This window comes from Onychostruthus taczanowskii, unplaced genomic scaffold (genome assembly GCF_017590055.1).
Source record: "Onychostruthus taczanowskii isolate IOZ18803 unplaced genomic scaffold, ASM1759005v1 scaffold121, whole genome shotgun sequence".
Classification (NCBI taxonomy): Eukaryota; Metazoa; Chordata; class Aves; order Passeriformes; family Passeridae; genus Onychostruthus; species Onychostruthus taczanowskii.
Window position 1 is genome coordinate 169,633 of NW_024498363.1, and position 21,125 is coordinate 190,757.

The window sequence follows — 21,125 nt, forward strand, 5'->3', positions numbered from 1 at the left end:
ATTCTCAATCCGTATAGTCATGAAAGAACCGTGCTTACTATTTACAAGTCTCTTATCACACAAGACATTTCATGATCTACTGTGGGCTGAATTCAAGGTGAGGATTTTAAAAGGCAATGTTTAACTCAAAATGTCCAGTCTGTTTTCCCAACCCTTCTAGCAGACTCCAAGGCATGCTGACCCTGCTATGCAGAGGGCTTTCAAGGATCTGCAAACACCTGTATATCAAGGTAGCTGCCTGTGCACACAGAGGATTTAATTTCCTTCCTGTAATTCTTTTAACTTCTCTGTCAAGTTTCTTGTTCGGTATATTTGAAATAAGACTTAAATATTCGTAAGTTTGAGGACATCCATAAAGGATCATCTAAAATGAGCTTTAATCAAACTGAGATTTGACATGACACTTTTTCATTATACAGAAGACTGAAATGAGTTCAAGCTATATTTTGAAACATAAATAAATTTCCTCCACATCTTCTGCTCCTGTTCTCTCTTTTCATGCTTCTTGACTAGTCTCCCTCTTCAGCCTTTTTAAAATTTTTATTTCATTCTTATCTACTCCTTTCCATGCTAACAGCCCACCAAAACCATTGCGTCCATGTTATGAAAGATGACTTTTAGCCAAACTCTCATGAATGAATGATTTAAACATCTTTCAGACAGGAATAAAAGACCATGGTTGCCAAATTTCATTGGAGAACCAGTTATACTGGTTCAGTGGCACATTTATACGCAGAAGGCATAAAATAATAAGGGTCATGGACATTAAGTTGTTGGAGAAGCATTTTGCTAACAGGTAGGTAATATTGGCAAGTCACTCCCATATGGTATACTCATAAAACAAGTCAAAATTGAAACAAAATCCAAAGAAAGCTTGCCCAGCTGCACATTTCACAAAGCACTGGCAATGTTTTACTTGCATAGTATTACATTAGCAATTTGTGCTTCAGCCTTACTACCGTCTCATCACAATCAGATGGATAAGCTTTGCAAGCACCTGTTTGACAATAATTTCACTTAGTTCCAGTCACAGGCAGCAATCATTTAAAAAGAGCTATAAGAAAGAATGAATAATGTAAAAGTGACTTCTCCAGTTTCAACATATACATGTCCCAGTAAAAGTCAAATTATTTTAATCTAATGCAATTTCAGGATCAGTCCCAAGCTGAAAAGCTTGCATTCATTTTAATAACACTAGCCAACTTCCTATCCAGCATGACTCTTCATTCCACTGTAAAATGTCTTTCAAAGAAAAGTCCCTAATTTATCATTCAACTACAAGTTCAGAAGTTCAGAACATAAGGGAAGCATTGCTAGATACCTAGGGCTACCAATCTTACACTGAGGTATAAACTTGCTCAAAAACCCTAAGTGTGTTTTTAGATAATTCTTCTTTCAGCTTTTTAATTTTTGCTAGCTATTTTTATTCTCCTTTTTCAGACTTTTTCTTTAGCTGCATGTATCCACATCTATCAAAAAGAAACCTCATGCCTCACGTTACAATTTATTAGTATGTTTCAAAATATATGTTTTAAATAATAAAGGCTTAGTCAAGTTTCTCATGTAAAATTTAATTTACTTGATGATATGTTTAAGTGTGAGGATTCTTTTGAACCTTAATAAAGCAAAGCCCGAGTCCAATTAAATGCTGTGCAACCTCTTAGTTTTAAAATGTGTGCTTATATGAACAAACACTGGGGGGGAGTTACTCAACCTACCTTCATTCTGCTCTTTATTTATTAATAGGTATATTTAAAACACACTTGAAGATGAAAAGAAATTTTCATGTATTATTACAGTTTGCTCTTAACATTGGAGCAGTCGAATTCAGGGAAATCCATGGCTTCTTTTTCAAACAGCTTGTTAAAATCATTCTGCCTTCCCACCTGACAGTGATTCAGCTCAACTGACAGCTGACTTCATCACATTGTGTCAAGAAGGAAACTAATATTCCACCAAAAATGAAAGTATAGCTATGATATAGCTTAAAATGGGTGAGTTTTTTCCTGACTCAGCCATCATCCTCATGGTCCCAACAGCTGGTGCTCTAACCCCTGTGCTGTAAATTACAGCACTGGACAGGAATGCCAGGTTTTCCTCTTCAGCAGAGCTTGCTGGTTTTCATCTCAACAGTCTTTTTTTTTTTTTTTTTTTTTTTTAAAGCAGCAAGACTTATGCTATCCTTGCAAGCATTTTCAAGTATATCTTTCACTTTAAACTGAAGTTCCAGTAAAAGGCATTTCTCTTAGCATTGAACTGAAATGTGATGATCCACTAGTTGCTATTAGAGGAGAATCCACATTGGAAAGCTTGAAACTACAGCAGCAGTTTCAATATCAGTGATGTCCAACTAAGCAAATGACTGACTCCAACTGTCTTTTGGGGCTTCTTTCACTCAAAAAAACCTGGCAGAAGTCCTTGTCTGTGGAATTCAGAAATTCTATAGCCCAAGAGCTGTCAGTACAACTCAGATGAGTGTTCAGATGTTCTACAAATACAGATTAAAAGGTTCTGAGTAGGGTGAGTTAAAGAAGATTGCTCAGATCTGTGTCCAGTCAGGTCTTGAACATTTACAGGTATGAAGCCTCCACAACCTTTCTTGCCAACTCATTCCAGTGTTTGACAAATCTTACCTAAAAAGGCTTCCTCCAGATTTTTTGTGAGGACCACCAACTGGACTCTGGTCCCATCTTGTTTATTCTCTCCCATCATATATTACCTACATTGATAAGACCCCTCTAAATAGTCCTAGCACCTCCAGGCCCTCCTCATATGACAAACATTCCAATCCCTTCATCACCTTCATGACCATGCACTGCACTTACTATGTTATATCCACAAAATTATGGTACTGAGACACCCAGCACCAGACCCAAGACTCCTGATGCCTGCTCACCACAGCTGATAGAAGAGGCAGGACTGACCAACTGATGACTGTCATCCTCATGCCACCTTGGATGCTATTGCCCTGCCTTTTACAAGGGTGCTCTGCTGCCTGATAATCAACTTGGTGTCCTTAGTCACACCGTGGTGGTTCTTCCAGCTATTTCCAGTCAGTCAAAACCCAGTTTGCTACGATACATTGGGATTACTTCTTCCCAGGTGTAGGATTTGGCATTTTCCTTTTCTGAACCTTAAGAAGTTCCTGTCAGCCCATTTCTCCAGCCTGTCAAAGTGCTTCTGAGTGGCAAGAGACCCACCTATTGCATCAAGCACTTCTCCCAGATTTCTTTGTGTCCTTCCCTTGCAAAGACACCACTTTGTCCCACTGGCCAGATCACTAATGATGATGTTGAATAGTTCTGGCTTGGGTCATGCCCTGTGGCTGATCACAATGGCCTTCAGGGGGACTTCATGCTGCTGATCACATTCACATGAGCCCAGAAGGTGAGCCACTTTTCAGTCCATCTCACTGTCCGGTTATCTAGTCTGAAATGCAACAGGATGGCTGAAGCACCACATAAGCACCATGGATAGTGAAAGTAAGACTCCCTCTAGTTGTCTGAAAAGCTAGGAATTTCTTACAATACGTCTGCCCTAGATACCCATAAAATATTGCCCATGTTGGTCTGTGCACTAATCCTGACCCAGAAGTTCTCAGCTATTTCATCATCCACTCCCAGGCACAGCTACATGCCTGTCACTCTCTTACATAAAGATCAATTTTCCCTCCTCACATTCCCAACTTAATATCTTAGAATTGTAAAATCATTCAGGCTGGAAGCTGCTTTTAAGATTCTCTCGTTCATCGCCAGCCCTGTTAATGGAGACATCTTTCACTACATCACCACTCAGTACTGGTTTCCAATTAGACATTAAGCCACCGACTTTACAGACATGCAGCCAATTTCTTATTCATTAGAGAGTCCATTTGTCAAACCATATCACTCTAACAACAGCAGCAGAAATGTTCAGGGAGGCCTTACCAAAGGCCTCACAGAAGTCTAAGTAGATGACACATCTTTTATCCACTGATGCATTTACTCCATCATAGAAGGACACAAAATTAGTCAGGCACAATCTGCCAATGGCAAAGTAGTGTCAGTCATTTCCAATAACCTTTCTGTCTTCCCTATGTTTTAATATGTCTTCCAGGAAGATGTTTTGTGATCTTACCAAGCACAGAGATGAGGTTGACTGGTTAAGCAGTTCCCAGGATCCTCCTTTTTACCTTTTTTAAGAAGCAGGCAAACTTATTGAACATGAATCAGATTACTGAATATAATAACTTCTCTGCAAGGTAACCTCCTTCTAGAGGAATCCTGACATATGTGTATGTGCCTGTACTGGTATAGTGGGATGGCATTTATCTTCACTTGAAAGCCACGCAAAACAAATGGCCATCCATGCATGATCCTGAGCTACATATATTAGTCACCGAGTTAGTGACTTTGTCTTTAGTATTTCTAGGCCTGAAGTATCCACATCAATCAAACAACACTAAACAAACAGAATGTACAGTTTCCCTGCCAGTCTTAACTGAACAGAGCCAAGCATTAACCTATAGCCTTGCACATCTAGGACACTCTAAGAAAAGCAAGATCCCTCTAAGAAGTCAACAGAAACAGGGGAAATTGACATTAAGACTCTGTAACAAAAGCTACCATGACTTGGACCTTGATTTGCACCATGTTATTGAGACTTTCCATTACTGAAAGGAGAGAAAGTCATTGTGGATGCTTTGCCTCCCAAACTCTTTCCAGTATGGTAGCACCTCTAGTAAGTTTGCAGTCAACAAGCAAGCACCATAAAAAATTCTCACATTTTTATCCTTGGCAATTTTGACTTTAATTACTCAGATGAAAGCTACAAGTTGAAATTGAGCTGTTCCCAGACAAAAAATAACATTAAAACGAAGATACAAACAAGAAGCTGGTAGAAACTCCAGCCTGCTTCATCAGTGTTTGCAGAAATACTGTCAGGTGGAATTTTGTGATGGCATTTTCAGCAACACAGTCATATCCTGAAACCCCTCAACAGGGCAAGTTCCTCACTTGACACAACTGGGTTAAGTGAAGAAATCTGTGCAGAAAAAAAATGTCAGAAGAGATGGAGCATGGGTCCTGCTATAGGCATGTTGTTGATACAAGTAGAATTTGTTCTGTTGAGATTCCTGGACAAGGTTTAATTATGATTAGAAGCTGTGATGTTGAAAGATAATTGATTCTTGACCTAGAACAATCATTCTGCTAAAATCTACATTGCTATCCACTTTAATTATTCCTAGCTGTAAAACAGTTCTGCATTCTCATCTAGTTATTTTAATAATTCAACAGATTACAAATCAATTGACAAGCTTCACAGTCACTTTAAGACAACATCTTCTAATGTCAATGGTAAAATATTCTCCTTCACCCTCTGACTCAATTTTTTTTCACAAAATTATCATATTAACTTCATTATTTATACTGCGGTTTGTATCATGCTTCCTAATGAAATACCACATTTTGCTAGGTTTGGTTTATTTTTTCTACTTGTTTTTTATTCTTTCCTCCAAGTACACACACACACACCCCATGAATTTTTAATAAGCTGTTCTCTACGTTCTCATTCCAAGAGAATTTATTACATAAAAATGAAATAAAATGATAACTTACCCTAAATTATCTCCCAGCTTTACTTGAAGCATCTTTTTATTTAAACTAGAAAATTCAGTCCATTGTGTTAATTCTCCAAATAGCTCAGAGTCAGTGCCCTATATAGAACACCTCACATAGAGCAGTTATGAAACCACTGAGATTTAACTACACTGGCAATTTTACTTTAATCTTACTCCATCATTATTTTTGCTCTTTTGCCAAATAGGAATATTAGTAGTCATTAAGAAAACTATTCAGAAGCAGTGTCTCAAAGTAGGTTGCAGTAAAGATTGAATTCAGTGCAACTGTTCTGAATACTGCTCTCAAAAGAATAGCTAACTTGCAGTGCAATGCCATACTATTAAATTTAAAAGTCCAAACTGTTTCATAAACAATCTCCTTTTAATATATCTGTAACATTTTTTTAGCTAATTTACCTTTTTCATATGCAGGTGTATTCTCTTGCAGCAATCTGCTAAGCTGGAACCCATTCAAGTGCACAAAACGTAGCTGTTCTCTCATTGTCTTGCCTCCAACAACTGGTAATATAAGGTTCCCAACACTGTTTCTTGAAATTGGTAGGCCAAGACCTATTGCCAGTGTGCTGGCTAAATCTGTTTGCTGCACATGTTCAGGTTGGGCTAGAGGAGCTAGAATGAACAAAAAAAAAAGAGAAAAAAAAAGAGAGAGGAAAAGAAGTATTTCAATAAGAAGCCCATTCTATTTCTCCAGAGACAGCTGGCACCTTATTAGTTTGAAAATTGTTTCATTGGTGTTAGATCAGCTATTTTAAGTGGTCTACAGAGAGCTGACTGATCTTTTTCAGCTGCTATCATCTGCTGCTGTAAATCCAATATTTATTAAATTCTTAGCCAGCACACTCTTCAATGCTAACAACTACTGTAAACACAACATAAATGTTATACAAGTAAGAAAACAGATGGTCCAGAACATCACCTTAATATCAAGTTGCAGCCTACATCCTGAGAGGATTTCATAACTTTTACATTAGAAATAATAGAAAGCACTACAGTAGGCCAATTTAATATATGAACAAAGAATGAGAACCGAAAATAATGTTGACTGCATTCCAGAAGCATCTCGATATAATGACAAAAGCTCAAGATTTAATTAATATCAGGTCGCTAGGAAAACAGAATTAGACATCAGGTAAAGAATGTTGAGGCTCTAAATCCATGGCTACATGCAGGCAAACCCAGTGATTTTTAAAGAGTCCTATGTAAGATTCCATTAATTTACTGCAGTTATCAGGGTTAGCCTTCAGTCCCACAGAAATCTGCAGATATGAATGATTTTATTAACATAAGGAACCTTCTGTTTAAGATTGTTTTGCCAGCTGTTTCTTTTTGTGCAGAACTAGTTAGGTAACAGTGTTTTTCTACATGCTTTTATTTCATCCTCTTTGTAACTTCAAGCACTGAGTGTTTTGACTTAAATGCAGTATAGAAAGAATTCTATATAGTCTTAATTCCTCTCAAGGCTGCTTTAAAGAGCATTAAAATTTGCCTCATTTCTCATCTAGCTCAGATTAATCCCATACTTGTACAGAATGCCATCTATAATCCATAAAGCCTCTTTGCATGAGTGCCTGTATGTCAGCAGTTTTCAGATTTTATCTTTAAAGGCAAGTTCTTAACTGGCAAAAAAAGCCAAACTACCAAACACGTTTAGCCAATCATGGGTGACACATCTCTGTAGAAGACTATACAAGTAATACTCTGACAGCATACTAAATGTAAAAAGCCCACAGAATTACTATTTTGAGGTCTACCAAATTAACCACAGTACATTTTGTTTACAGTAGGATCATAAGGAGTAGTCACTAGAATCCTGATTACTGTACCAATGAAAAGTAAACTCCTGGATATTTACAAAGGCATTAGAAATCACAAACTCTATCCCAAAAGACAGGTAAATAGGTATATTTCACTGTATTGTAAAAACTGCTCATTCAGGTTAAACCTTATAGAAACTAATTCCAGTGAACAGCAGACTGCATTTACAGAATCTGTACTCTTGTGGCCTGGTTGTCAACACATGCTAGTGAAATTCATAAAATAAAAACTTAGCCAGGAGCTTTGATCCACTCTTGACTTTCTTTTGTTTACAGATGTGAGAAGAGGTCAAGGACTTCTCAAGCAGTGTTTTCTATTGCATAACGTAATAGCTTAATAACAACTTCACAGATTACAGGAAAATCTACCTCCACTGTGCTGCAGAAACCTCCAGCAAGATAAATAAATCAAGGTTCTGCACACAGGTTTTAGAAGAAAATAAATCATATGGAAATGAGCAAGTGGCAGAATGAAAAGCAGAAGGGAGTATTATTTTGGGGAAAATATTCACTCCTGGTATAACTACACCCTACCAATCCACTTAGTCAAGGAGTTTGTTTAAGCACAACTCTACAAAGTAGACTAAAGATTCTCAACCACTCCATTTCTTTATTGCCTCTTGCCTTTAACTATCTAGTTTTTATTTTTTATCATTATCTACAAGTAGAAAATAAGCTTCAGAACCATGTGAACTCAAATCAGTGATATAAAATTAACCAGCCTATACAATAAACATACTCATGGTCCATTTCTATCCTTAAGACTTTGCAATCAATAGTATGTTGTCAACGCCATCACCTCTCACCCTTTCCCAAGGGTCAGATAAATTTAATGTTAAACATAATCCTATTTCCAATAGTCTCTAGTCTCCCAAGGGCTTTCTTCCTCCTCCTGGTGGACTCTGTGAGAAATTGTCATTCATTCTTTTATCCTAGCTGTCTGAGAGAGAAGAATGGAGGCCAAGGAAATATTCTGGCCACAAAAGACACAGTTTCAACCCACTTCGAATAGGATTTTGGATCTACACCCATTCATTTACCCTTAGCCCAGTATCCTGACAACAGGTCTCATTAGCGCTCAGCATTCGGATAGGACAGTGCTGTAAAAGATTATTGTCTCAGAAACACACAGTTCTCTCACTGGTTACAAAGCTTGATTCATGATTCTCGGTTTCACCAAGATACAGATGCTAACTTTGGCTGAAACCAGAGTTTTAGATCACACAGAATGGGCTTTCCCAAATAACTGTACAACAAACCAAAGCACTTTTCAAAAATAATTCTAGTATAATATAAATTAAGAGTTGCCAGTGTGTTCTTGTCCTGGTTTCAACTGGGACAGAGTTAATTTTCTTCCTAGTATCTAGTACAGGGGCTATGTTTTGGATTCAGTATGAGAATAATGTTGATAACACACTGATGGTAAGGAGGCTTACTCTAAATCAAGAACTTTTCTACTTCCTGTGCTCTGCCAGTGAGCATGAGAAGCTGGGAGGGAACACAGTTGGGGCAGCTGACCTGAACTGGCTGAAGGAATACTCCATAGCATAGAGCATCATAGCCAGTACACAAACTGGAGGGAATTGACTGAGGGCTGTGGATTGCTGCTTGAAGGTGGGCTGGGCACCAGTCAGCAGGTGGTGAGCAATTGCATTGTGCGTCACATGTTTCTCTTGCGTTTTATTCCTCTCTCTCCCCCTTTTCCCTTACAATAATAATTATAATCTACACATAATTATTATTGCTATTCTTGTTACAGTTATATGCAGTAGTAGTGTTCCCATTAGAGTACACTATGCGCTGGTATCTTCTACTGGAGCCTTACACCAAGTACCACACAGCCACTCACTCACCCACAACCCCCATCCTGGTGGGGAGGAGAAAGAAAAGGTAAACCTCCTGGGTTGAGGCTATAACAGTTTAATAACTGAAACAAAATTAAATATTATAATAATAATAATAGTAATGAAAAGAAGACAGGGGGAAGAATAAAACCCAAGAGAAACGAGTGATTCACAATAAAATTTGTCACCCCCTGCTGACCGATGTCCAGTCCATCCCCAAGCAGTGACTGGCAGCCCCAGTTTATACACTAGGGATGATGTTCCATGGTATGAAATATCCCTTTGGCCAGTTCAGGTCAGATGTCTTTGCTATGCTCCTTAATGGCTCCCTTTGCATCTGCTCAATGGCAGAGCATGGGAAACAGAAAAGTCCTTGATTCAGAGTAAACACTAAAACACCAGTCTGTTATCAACATTATTCTCATACTTAATCCAGAAAACAGTCCTGTACCAGCCACTAAGTAGAAAATTAACTCTATTCCATCTGAAACTAAGACAGTTCTAAAAAATATCATGCTTCTTTGATCCGTACCACTTCTCTTCCCAAAAGCAGAGCTGATAAACAGTAGTGGTGTGCGCACTTCTCCTTCTGAAGAACCACCATGACTTCCTGTTTCAGACATTCCATGGTCCCCACAAACAACTAACAAACTGGGAAGAGAAGCTTCCTCCTGCAAATCACAGGAAAAAAATCTGAATTACCATATAAACACAATTCATTTCTAAAATTTCACTATCTTCATCATTTTCAAACATGAGTATGTCTCAACACTAACTTCAGTTCAGAAACTTGCTCGCCCTGGGGCAGATAATCACTGCAATTAAGTGTAACTCAGTAATAGTAATTTTAAAAAGTTAAGGCATATTCACATCTAACACACTTGTCAGTATCTTAGCAAAAAAAAAAAAAAAAAAGGCACAAAAAAAGCTTTTTTTTAAAAAACCCTGAATTTACAGAGTTACAAGAAACTCTCTGAAAGATGAAATAAAGGCTATCACACCATGAGAAGAAAATCAGGAGTCCCAGAAGAGTATCATTAACACAGAAATATTCCCCCTCTTCATTTGTTCAGCTTCACTAAGTTTCAATACAAATGCTGAATTATTAATATTGTAAATACTAACAAAATGTCAATTAAATATAAAAAAATAATCCTGTTTCTAATAGTCTCTAGCTTCCCAAGAGCTTTAGGGATTGAAATCTGACTGATTTGGGATTTAAATCTGACTGTCAATGAAGACTAACTGTTAATGATTGTCAAAGAATGATGTTGAATGAGGTGCATGTTTCTGAATAGAGAAACAGAAACTTAAGTGAGACATGTCCAAGAATTTTGAGCTAACAAATCAGTGGCAGAAAATTAATAGCCATTCAACAACAAAGTACTTTTGTATCACCTCTAGTTATTACCAGTACATACTGTATCCAAAAAATAAAGTGCTTTTATTATATCTGTATTCTAAAACAGAGATAAAGACTTGAATATAAATGGCAAAAGCAAAGATACTAAAATGCAGCAAAACAACTGTAACATTCATAGAACTTTCACACACAGGATTTAACCTTACTTTTCAGGTAATAGTATCCACTTGACCAAAAATACCATTAAAATTTCATGATCAGCTATTCTGAATTGCAGTATCCAAAAACAAACAATAAAAAGAGCTTCAGGCCACCTAGAACTAGGACTTGGTATTTCAGTATCTAGACTGCTTGGGTAATTGATGACTGGTATTTACAAATCTAAAAACAGATTCAGATGAGCTACATTTACCATTAAAAAAAAAAAAAAAAAAAAAAATATTAAGACCACTACTTCCATTTGAATTTATCAAATATCTAAGAGTTCTGTTTGCCTTCATAATCCTGGACATCAGAGCTATTAGCTACATGTGCCCATTATTCCTTCTGCAGAATTTCATTACTAGAAAGCACACCAACAACCATTTTAATTCACAAGTGATGAGAATTTTGGCAGGCATTCCTCTCATCTTCCTGCACATCAAGGGGATGTTATTTCCCACAGCTGCCCAGAAGATGCTGTTAGCAAATGTTACTAAGGTCAGCCACCAAATCCTTAAAAATGCTACACTGGAAAATAGCCCAGGAAGGCAAAGAACAGAATACACCCTTCAGTCTGTGAATAAAAAAGCTACCAACAACAACCAGCAAGCATTTTAACGTCAGTCCACAACTAACAGACATTGACCCAAGAAGCTGTACTACCTTTGAAAGAAGGGAAATATGAATCTTCTTCAGTATGTTATCCATTTCACGAAGTTTTGGTCCCACTAATGGGCTGTTTGGCCCAGTCATATGACCGATATGGTCCAACCCCAGATAATGTAGTATTAGGAGATCCCAGTCTTCTCTCTTTAACACTCTATCCAAATGTCTGGTCACATTATCATCAACCTCAAAGAAAAGGAAAACAACTACAAGGTTAAAAAAACTTCCCTCTTTTAAAAAGCACAAAAAAATTAACTACACTACCCATGAAAATTCTATAGAAGTTGATGAGATTACATGCGCAATGTTAATAAGAAAAAAAATTGATTAGTTCAATGTCAGGCAGTCAAATATATTTGTCTAACAAAATAGATTCTTCACCCCATGTAATCTTTTCTGGTAAGGACACACCAGATTACATGCAGACAAGGCAAATGGGTTGCCAAGCTTCCACAGAAACTTTTAAAAACTGTTCCAAGAACTTTTCAATCACTTTCACCCTGCACACTCCGTATTATCACTCACATGTGATACAATGTATCACAAGTACAACAAAATGTCTCAGTTTAGCGATGGGAAAGTCCGAAGTACAACAAACCCTAATCTCTGAACTGCATTTTTGCTAGTGTGCAAACACAAGAAAATGGTACTTGCTATGAGTAAAAGAACTGACAACATAATGAGAAAGAAAAACTGTTTGAAAAGTGCTATTTGGGGCCTAACTCAACTGTTTTCCTGCTTAGATTGACAATGCATTTTTAATATACTCTCTTCAGTTATTAAAAATCCTTACAATATTTCCCATGTGATACTAATTTGTTGAGTCTGTATATAACTACCGAAAGACTATAAAAAGCTGTGTGTTTAATAGACTATATTAAGACAGCATAAGGACTGCATAAAGAGTTTGTGAGCCACATAACCACAGATCTAGTAGAACATTTGTACTTTTTACCCAAGGTAGAAGCTTTTGCAAGTCTTATCAACATAACCAATTAAACATGTCTTCCAATTCACATTAGACCTTTCTAACTTCCTTAAATAATAAAATACTTCAGTCAGTAGCAGCAGGTCAATGGCTTGAGGTTTTACAAATCATAAAGGTTCAAAAATTCAGTAAATTTGTCAAAGCATTTACTCTTCTAATGTGCCCAGAGTAAGAACTATCAGAATTTGTTTCACTTACTTTCCATGCTCCCTCTTTTACAACATAAAGAAACACTGCTCCCATTGCAATTACAAAAGTGATGCAATACTATAAAAGTATACCTTTAAGAGACCAAGCTAATATATTAATGGACCTCTTCAAGACTGCACTAACTAAAAATATCTGATAGTACACTGAAAATGTGGACAGTAGAATTTTTAAACAAAGCAACTAGTCTAACTTCCAACCACAAGTTTTGTGAGAAAACTGCATGTTTACTTAAGTTATAGAGTAATACATTCATGATTACTGTATCATCCTAACACTTTTTACAGCATGTGCATGAGGGATTCAAATGTGTAGCTTCACAGCACCCACACCAAAATGACATACAAATTCAATTTCTATTTAATTGCCAGGTGAATATTTCAAACAAGGGTAGCTTTACTCACTCATTCGCAGAAACTGACACTGTTTGTACTCACTTCATTTAACTTGGGGTTCTACAAAACCTCTCACCTCTGTGAAGTCTGACACAAAAAACGATGTTGTTCCATCGTATTCTACGAAGTGCTTTGGGAACAATTTGACCCAAGTATCATCACCATAAAATATTATTCTTTTCCCAGCTGTTTTTGCCTGCCATATCAGATTGTCATCCAAGAGAGCTGGAGAATTGAGGTTCACAACAACATCGATGAAACCAGGTATGCTGCCTGTCACCAAAGCCTAAAACAGGAGAAAAGAGACACATTAAACAGGAAACTTCCAGTGCTCAGAAGACAGTACCAATGGGAGGAAACAATAAGTAAGATGGCAGACAAATCATATTTTTTGGTAAGGAAATATAACAAAGTAAAAAACACAAGCTGTCTTGCCACATAACTTCATCTGCCACAACACAGTGCTAGTTGATGTCTATGACGGCTTTACAGAAAGTACAAAAATATTACTTTCTCAATTAATGGACAGAAAAAAGACTTTCAGTCTTTTCATCAAAGAAACAGTTGATGTTTGTTTCATTTACTGGTCATTAAACTGCCAAAAGACAAATTAGGTGTAAGTAAATTGACTCAACATTAACAACAACAGTACCTTCAAAACAGTAAGTAAGAAACTTCTAGAAGAAGCACTGCAGTCCATGTATAAAGAGTTACCAGACTGTCTCTCCCTCACTTTCCTGCTAGTTGACCTACCAATGATCATTCCTTCAGCCTCTTCAGTGCACAGAGGTGTTACTTAGATCTACCGTTAACAAGCCTGGATGATCCAGTATTTTGATGACACCAACAAAATTCATCTTTTATTTACCTGGAACTTGGCAGAATTTCCTTTTTAAGCTCTTTAGAAACATCTCTGTGACAAAACAATTTTATACTAAACTGGATTTTCTCTCAGAAGTTACAAGAACACAGAGAAATACAATAAAAATATTCCTAGATAGAAGACAATGGAAAACTGGACAACTAAGAGACTACCGCCTTCCCATGATTACAAATAAAAAGGCTATGTCAATCATTTAAGCCCGGACTAGGGCCTTACCTGTCCTTAACCTATTGCCCATGGCAAATCAGGAGTCTACCACACACACTACTACAGCAAAGAGACATTCAGCCATAGATTGCACTAACACCACACACGTCCTCTATGCCAACTCCAAGCACATGAAAGAACTCATACTTCAAAAGCTTCTCCAATGAAATAATAGAAAAAAAATCCCTCTTACCTTAATTCGAGGCATAGTCACAGTGGGTGGCTTGGCTTCAGCAATGAAACTGTAGGAAGTCCCTTTTTCAACAACTTGAGTAGTATACGGCATGAACTGTTTACCTTTGGATCCAAACACGAAGTCATCTCTCAAAGCATCTATCAGCACAATGACAACTTTTTTGAAAAGTGGTGGAGGAATCTTGGTCCAGTTAGAAACCATTCCTAAACAACAAAAACAGGGCATATAAAAGTCATCAACAAATTTTACCAAAGGCAAGACAGAAGTTAAAGAACAACTTCACCACATAAATGAGTACTTTCAACTTCTTTACTAATTCTACACCCAGAAACAAGCAGCTGCAAACAGCAAACCTGAGAAATAATACGAAGAAGATGAGTTTTCAAGCCATCCAGCACAGGAATAACACAACAACTCCAATACCACCTCTAGAAAGTAAAACATGATGTGAAAGGAATGCGTCACATGCAATTGAGAAAACTGAGGAAAAGTTTTGAAACTGAGAGTGTTCAAAGTAATAAGAAGGAATGGTTGCTACCTTCTCTCTTTTTACTTCAGTAAAGTTGAACTAATTGTATCTGACAGACAACTTCTGTTAGAAAAACAACAAAGCATTCACCTGTGCTAATACCCAGTCTTGCACATCACAACAAAAACAATGCCTCTGTATGAAATCTCACCATAAGATAAAAGGAAGATTACGAAGAAAGAGATAGTTTCACTGAAACTTGTATGAAATAGATTTATGCACATTCACTACCTTCAAGGTAGAAGACTGTATGACAGGCTAGCTCAGTGATGGCAGCTGCAGGGCCAAAATGCAACTCCAGAATTCCCTGAACATAGAGGTGGCAACAAAAAAATGCTGCTGTGCATCAAGTAGTAGGCAATGCCATGCCTTCAAGCCCACCTCTTTCTCTTGCATGGACTTAATTCTGGCCACAGCAACTCTTCATCTGCATTGAACTTGGTCCACATGGTGACATTCATGGTCTTACAGCAGCATTTTTGCTCCAACCTCTACAGGTCACATTTCTCTATCAGGAAAAAACATAGAAGGGCAAAATGGAAGCAGAATGTAGCCTACCCGCAGGCCTCTACCCAGACACCATTGTGTTGAATCAACTGCTCAGTAAATGCGTTATATAAAGTTAGGGGGTTTACAATCCTTTATAGCAAAGTTTTTTTTTCTGCAAAAGCGGTTGACAATTTGGAAACGTTGCAGATAATGCTGTGCCTAACACAGCAACATCAAAAACAACCTGAGAAATTTTCTTTTGGGGTACACAGATACGCGACTGTGATAACTGACATTCACAGAGTAGTTACTGCTAGCAATTTTTCCAGATCAAGAAATGGGGGAGCAGGGCACAGCAGGGAGAAGAAGGAAATCTCAACAACAAAATGCTGACTGCTAGCAATTCTAACTAAATTTATAATTTTGTTTTTTTCCGGGACTTGAATTATCAACTTATCAGGTATGCTTTGGCTCTCCATGAAAAACAAGATGGCACCATCAAATGTTCTGTTAGTTACATCTTTCCCCTATCCACTGCTTAGTGAAAGAAAGCTTGCTGCACACCAAAAATGTTCACATCACAAACACATATGCCCTACTCCTAACCTCCTCCTGCAGTGTGATTTATCAGAAAGTCAAAGCGCTGAGAAGTTCAAATGAATTTGGAGTCATTTACGAGCCATGTGAAAATACCTACTGTAAGATAGCTAAAGCAACACATTGTCCAGGTCTTGCCGTGCAGCACGCTTATTTATCTCTGCCAGGGTTACTTAGAAAACAGTTACTCTATGAATGAACTTGAACTTCTGTGAAGAAAACCACAGGTTTTCTTACCAAGATCTTGTTACAATAGTGTGCTGCAAGCATTCAGTATCACAGCCTTCTAACAGGCAAGACAGCATGCACTCAAAAGCAGTCAGGACTCACAAAATGAAACATTCAGGAGTTAAAGAAGCACTGGAGAAATATTGTTTTCTGAATAGGTCTAAAGTAGGTTGAAAGCTTTCTGCATCATGGTTTAGTAAGCAATACCCTGCCTTTAGACATTATCATCCAGACATAACTCTGCAAGCACATTGTAACCAAGTACTACCGAAAGTATTCTCCTACTGTCACTCAATTTTCGCCTAGCACACCTAGCCTTGCTGGTGACATGCCTAAATTTAAACTGCTTATAGAGCCCTGTGGCACACACTTCCACTCTGCAACACAAAACAGTCCTTTCAAAACCAAATTGTCTGACATCTCCTTCCCACCCAGTCTCCTTCTACATAAGTCTTCTGCTAATAATCACGCATGAATGCAATATTTCACTCACAGCAGCCTAACAAATATATAGTGATAGTCTTGTTAAACTCCAGCTGAAAATCAACCTGCCTTTCAGCAGAAACCATTCAGTCTGTTACCAGATTAGATTCTTTCAGTGTTCCTGCTTAACCAGTACCAGCACACCACACTCTAAACCACACAACCTTCTGTTCTCTCCACTGTGTCTTGCAATTTAAGCCTGTCCCTACAGCCATAACATCGCACACTTCAGAAGAATTAACAGTAAATATCAAGCAGCTGAAGACCCAGTTTGGCAGTTACAGTCCTGCTCCAAAAAGTTAGCCATAACTTGGTGTCCCAATCAAGAGTTTTGTATGAGCAAAATATTACTCTATCCAGCTGCCAAGTGAACCTGAAGTTTCATCCCACAAGCTCCAAACTGGTGAAAAACAGTCCCTCAAGTACACAGTCCTCTTCACATTACTTTAGTACAATTTGTGACTGAACATATGAAACAACTACTTTATTAGCATGTCCTCTACAGGCTCCTTAAAAAGATTCTTGAAAATTCTGTTTTCACAATTCAGCTCTGGAACGGAGCAGGACTTGTAAAGACAGTGATTTCACAGAAATGGTGATGGATGGCAATACTGTACATATTGCAACCTGCATCACTACAGTTGCTTTGTCATTACTGAGGTGTTAAAAGTCTCATTGAGGTGGCATTACGACATTCACACACCACAGAAACAATGAATCTCGGGCACAGCACAGCCAGCGAATGATCACAGGAAACGCGCGAGGCGTTTTAGCTAAGGCGGCACCATTGAATGCAAGCAACCTGCCCTTGAACAGGACCGGGTATCACGGATCCATCAGTCAGGGAGAGGGAAACAAAACGACAGGAAAACACACCCTTCCAAAAAGTGACAGCTGACGCCTGAGGCTTTTCGACTGCGAGCAGGTACTCCTGCCTGTGATCCATAACTACGTGAAAACCAGTTCAGTCCTAAACTACTCGGGAAACCGGTCTGGAAAGACGAGGGCGCTACAGCAAGATGTTCCGCGACACCGAGGGACGGGGCGCGCCCGGCAGCGGCTCGCGTTACCTGGGCCGGGCGGGGCCGGCTCGGCGGGCGGGTCCGCGCGGGCCTCTCTGCGGGGCACGGACCTGACGGGCACCGGGAAGAAGCCGCGGAGGAACAGCGCGACGCCCAAGGCCTGCAAGAGGAGGCAGGAGGAGGCGAACACGCCCGAGCGCAGCCGCATCCTGGTTCGGCACCGGCGACAGCAGCACCGACCCGGCCCGCCCCAGCCGGCGCTGCGCCGGTTCTCCGCGGCGGCACCTGCGGCGCGGCGCCCCGCCCCGCCCGCCTAGCCCCGCCTCCGGCCCGCCGCCCGCCAACCAGCGACCACACGCTCTTCCGCCAAGCCTCGCTATTGGCCAGCGGCTGGCAGCCCCTGAGCGAGAGGGTAAGGGCAACACCGAACCGGAAGTACAGCCCCTCGTTCCGCCCCCACAGCCCTCCTCCCGGCCCCGCCCCCGGCCCCCGCATCCCGCCTCCGGACCCGCCTCCGGCTCCCGGCCCCCGCATCCCGCCTCCGGACCCGCTTCCGCTCCCGCATCCCGCATCCCGCCTCCGGACCCGCCTCCTGGGCCTGCGTCCCCCCTCCTGGGCCCACCCCCGAGCCCCTCGTCCCACCTCCGCCGTTCGCCTCTGGGGCCCACATCCCGTTCCGTGTCTCATCTCTGCATTCCAGCCCCCGCTTGCCACTCCCGCGTCACGGTCGCGCGTCCCACACCCCCAGCCCGCGCTCCAGCCCCTCATCCCACCCCGCTTCCCCACCCCGCCTTCCCCGGCGGGAGCGGAAAGGAGGTTCGATGGATTGCTGCAGCAAAGAATGCTTGGCAGGTGAGGAAGGAGTCCTGGACAGTGGCTGCTGCGGGTGTTTGGCAAGCAGAATCTTTCCCCACGCAAACACACACTTCTTAATAAAACTGAATAATGGTGTTTCTCAGGCTTTCCGTTGCAATGGACTATGGCAGGCAGATAATGTCAGAAGATGAGGAGAAGTAAGTTTTAAATTTAAATTTTCTGAAAAGGAAACCAAAGACACTCTGCAAAGTGAAGCAGAGTTTATACTGGTCTATGTATACTGAAATAGGAAGATAGCATCAAAATTTTGATGTCCCAGAGAAAACTGCTCCTCATTTCTACCCAGGCAGTTTATGTATGGCCCAGCACTGTGCTGGGAAGATGTGGCACATGTTTCTGCAGTGTACACAAGTCCTTGGCTTTGCCTGTGAGTGGCACGTTTTCCCTGACCTTCCCAGCACAGCAGCCTGCCAGCTGCACTTCCACACCGGGATGTGTCTGGCTGTGGTCATTCAGGACAAAGCTGCACTGCCACAGTCTGCTGCTGGCATGGCACCTGTTTGCAGCCATCACCCACAGCTGTGTGCCTGTGCTCCCGTGTGACCCTGCGAGAACCATGTGAGCAGACCCCAGGCTGATTTTCCTGCTGGGTCTTTTCCCTCAGCACAAAGCATGATCTGTTTTGTGTAAACTCAGGCCAAATGCGTTGTACCGTGCTTTGAGAAATGTTTTCCTGCTGCAGTTGGTCAACTTGTGGTTTTACTGCCACTTTCACTGTCCAGCCGTTAATTCTGGGCTTTGCAACTCCTGCCACAAGGCAAAGTTGCTGTGACGTGAGAAGCATGTGTGAGTGGGTTGAGGATAACAGCTTTGTATTTGGCCTTTCGTAGGGTCTCCAAATACAGAGAAAAAATCAAGGAGCTTGAGTCCTGTGGATTCATGCTCTTTACGTATGAGCATCTCTGCGCACTATGCTACTTATGCAGTGCTTTTTCTGGCCACTTTTACCACTTCATGCCTCTACTGAGAATACTGATAGCATTTTCATTTCTTGAGATGATCCAAAACCAATATTTTTTAAAGAAATTGTATTTTTGTGGACACTATTCACTTGTTTCTTTGCAGAAGCACAACTCTGAGGGCCCAGGAAAGTTAGTATTCAGTAATTAACTTCAGCTGATTATGGGAAGTGCAATGAAATTCAGAAAAAAATATACAAGGAATGTTGCTTGAAACAGTAGGACATGGCAAAAACCAACTTTGGTCCATTGTATTCAAACATTAAAATGGATTTAGGTAATATGCCTTAAAGTTACATTATTTGTACTGTATTGAGAAACTGTATTGGTTGCTTTTTTTATGGGTATTTTTCGAATTTGTGAGACTCTCCAACCAGAAACTAGGAAAGGTTGCCTAACAAATATAAACCAACCTAATGTAGGCAATGTTTATTCATCACAAAACAGAAGAAGAACATCTAAGAAATGTATGCCTTCTTTTTATTTCATGTGTAAAGCTTACTTTCCCTTTCAATAAGTGGAAATTCCCCAAACTGCATCTTTCTCCCGCATTCAAACCTTCAAATTCCCACAGCAGACCAGAATTTTTGCATTCAGAAAAAGGATTTCTCTACAGACATAAAAACAGTATCTAGCATGTGATTCACACTCCCTGGGACCTATCGCTGTGTGTTTACTGAGTACCATCACCATTTGGCAAGTTCTTGCAGCAACATGCTTTCAAATCCATTACTGTAGCACTTAACTGCAGGGGTCAAATACAGGGAGAATCCTGAGTGTTGTACAAGACTTTAAATCTGTCTGTCTGTGAGTCTACAAGCATGTTACAACATAAGATATTGACAATCACTGCTGTGCGCTGCTGTGGCCCTTTTACAGCCTCTTGGGTATAACCTCCTCTGTTGTGCATAACACATTTATGCCCTGAGAGCTGGTGATTTCGTGAGCATTCAGAAGAAGTGTTGGTGTGCTTCCCAGTTTGTAAGCACACAATCAGTGTTGCATGCACCAATTTATGTCGAGGGGTACTGGCTGACTTAAATAGCCTTTGGAAGGTTAAAGGTTCGTGCCAGAATGTCTGGAAAGGTGCATTATAGTGCACTTCATGTGATTCAGAAGGCTTTTGTTTCATCAGAGCCAGCAAACATTTTAGAACACAGCACAACCCATCCCTGTGGGAGTTTTGAAAGACAGGTGTCTGCTAAGGAAGGCAGGAGCCTCCCCTGAAGTAGAAAAATGTAAACCCCCTCCCTCTCAATTGTAAAATTGAAATTAAGGGGCTCTCAGGCAAAAATATGGGAGCAGGAATAACAGTTCTTTATTAGGGAAGAAAATAAAAAGATAAAATAAACAATGCAGTAAACTAAAACAACACCAACAGAGTCAGAACACAACCTGACACCCTGGTGGACAGGGTGTTGGTAGCAGTCCAATTGGAATTGTGGCTGCAGTCCTCCTGCAGTGTCAGATGTGGTTCTGTTGGAGCAGGGATCCTGTAGAAAGGTGTAGCCTTCCTCTAAAGATCCAGTGGAAGAGACATCTGCTGTTCCTCTGGGAA

General features: G+C 40.1%; 1 protein-coding gene across 2 annotated transcripts in view; it reads right to left on the reverse strand.

Moving 5' to 3' along the window:
- PIGG (phosphatidylinositol glycan anchor biosynthesis class G) overlaps window positions 1–18,446 on the reverse strand; it is a 74,427-nt gene extending 55,981 nt beyond the window's left edge. Inside the window, exons 1-6 of one of the 2 annotated variants that reach the window (XM_041395942.1) lie at window positions 18,375–18,446; window positions 14,382–14,587; window positions 13,175–13,384; window positions 11,506–11,694; window positions 9,811–9,949; window positions 6,017–6,229 (exon numbers count right to left, since the gene is read on the reverse strand). In XM_041395942.1, the coding sequence (XP_041251876.1) occupies window positions 6,017–6,229; window positions 9,811–9,949; window positions 11,506–11,694; window positions 13,175–13,384; window positions 14,382–14,587; window positions 18,375–18,402 (985 nt within the window). In that variant the 5' untranslated portion in view covers window positions 18,403–18,446. Of the gene's footprint in view, window positions 1–6,016; window positions 6,230–9,810; window positions 9,950–11,505; window positions 11,695–13,174; window positions 13,385–14,381; window positions 14,588–17,780; window positions 18,025–18,374 lie in introns of those variants that run through there. The other variant, XM_041395941.1, reaches the window with a different exon arrangement.
- Window positions 18,447–21,125: the final 2,679 nt, after the last annotated feature.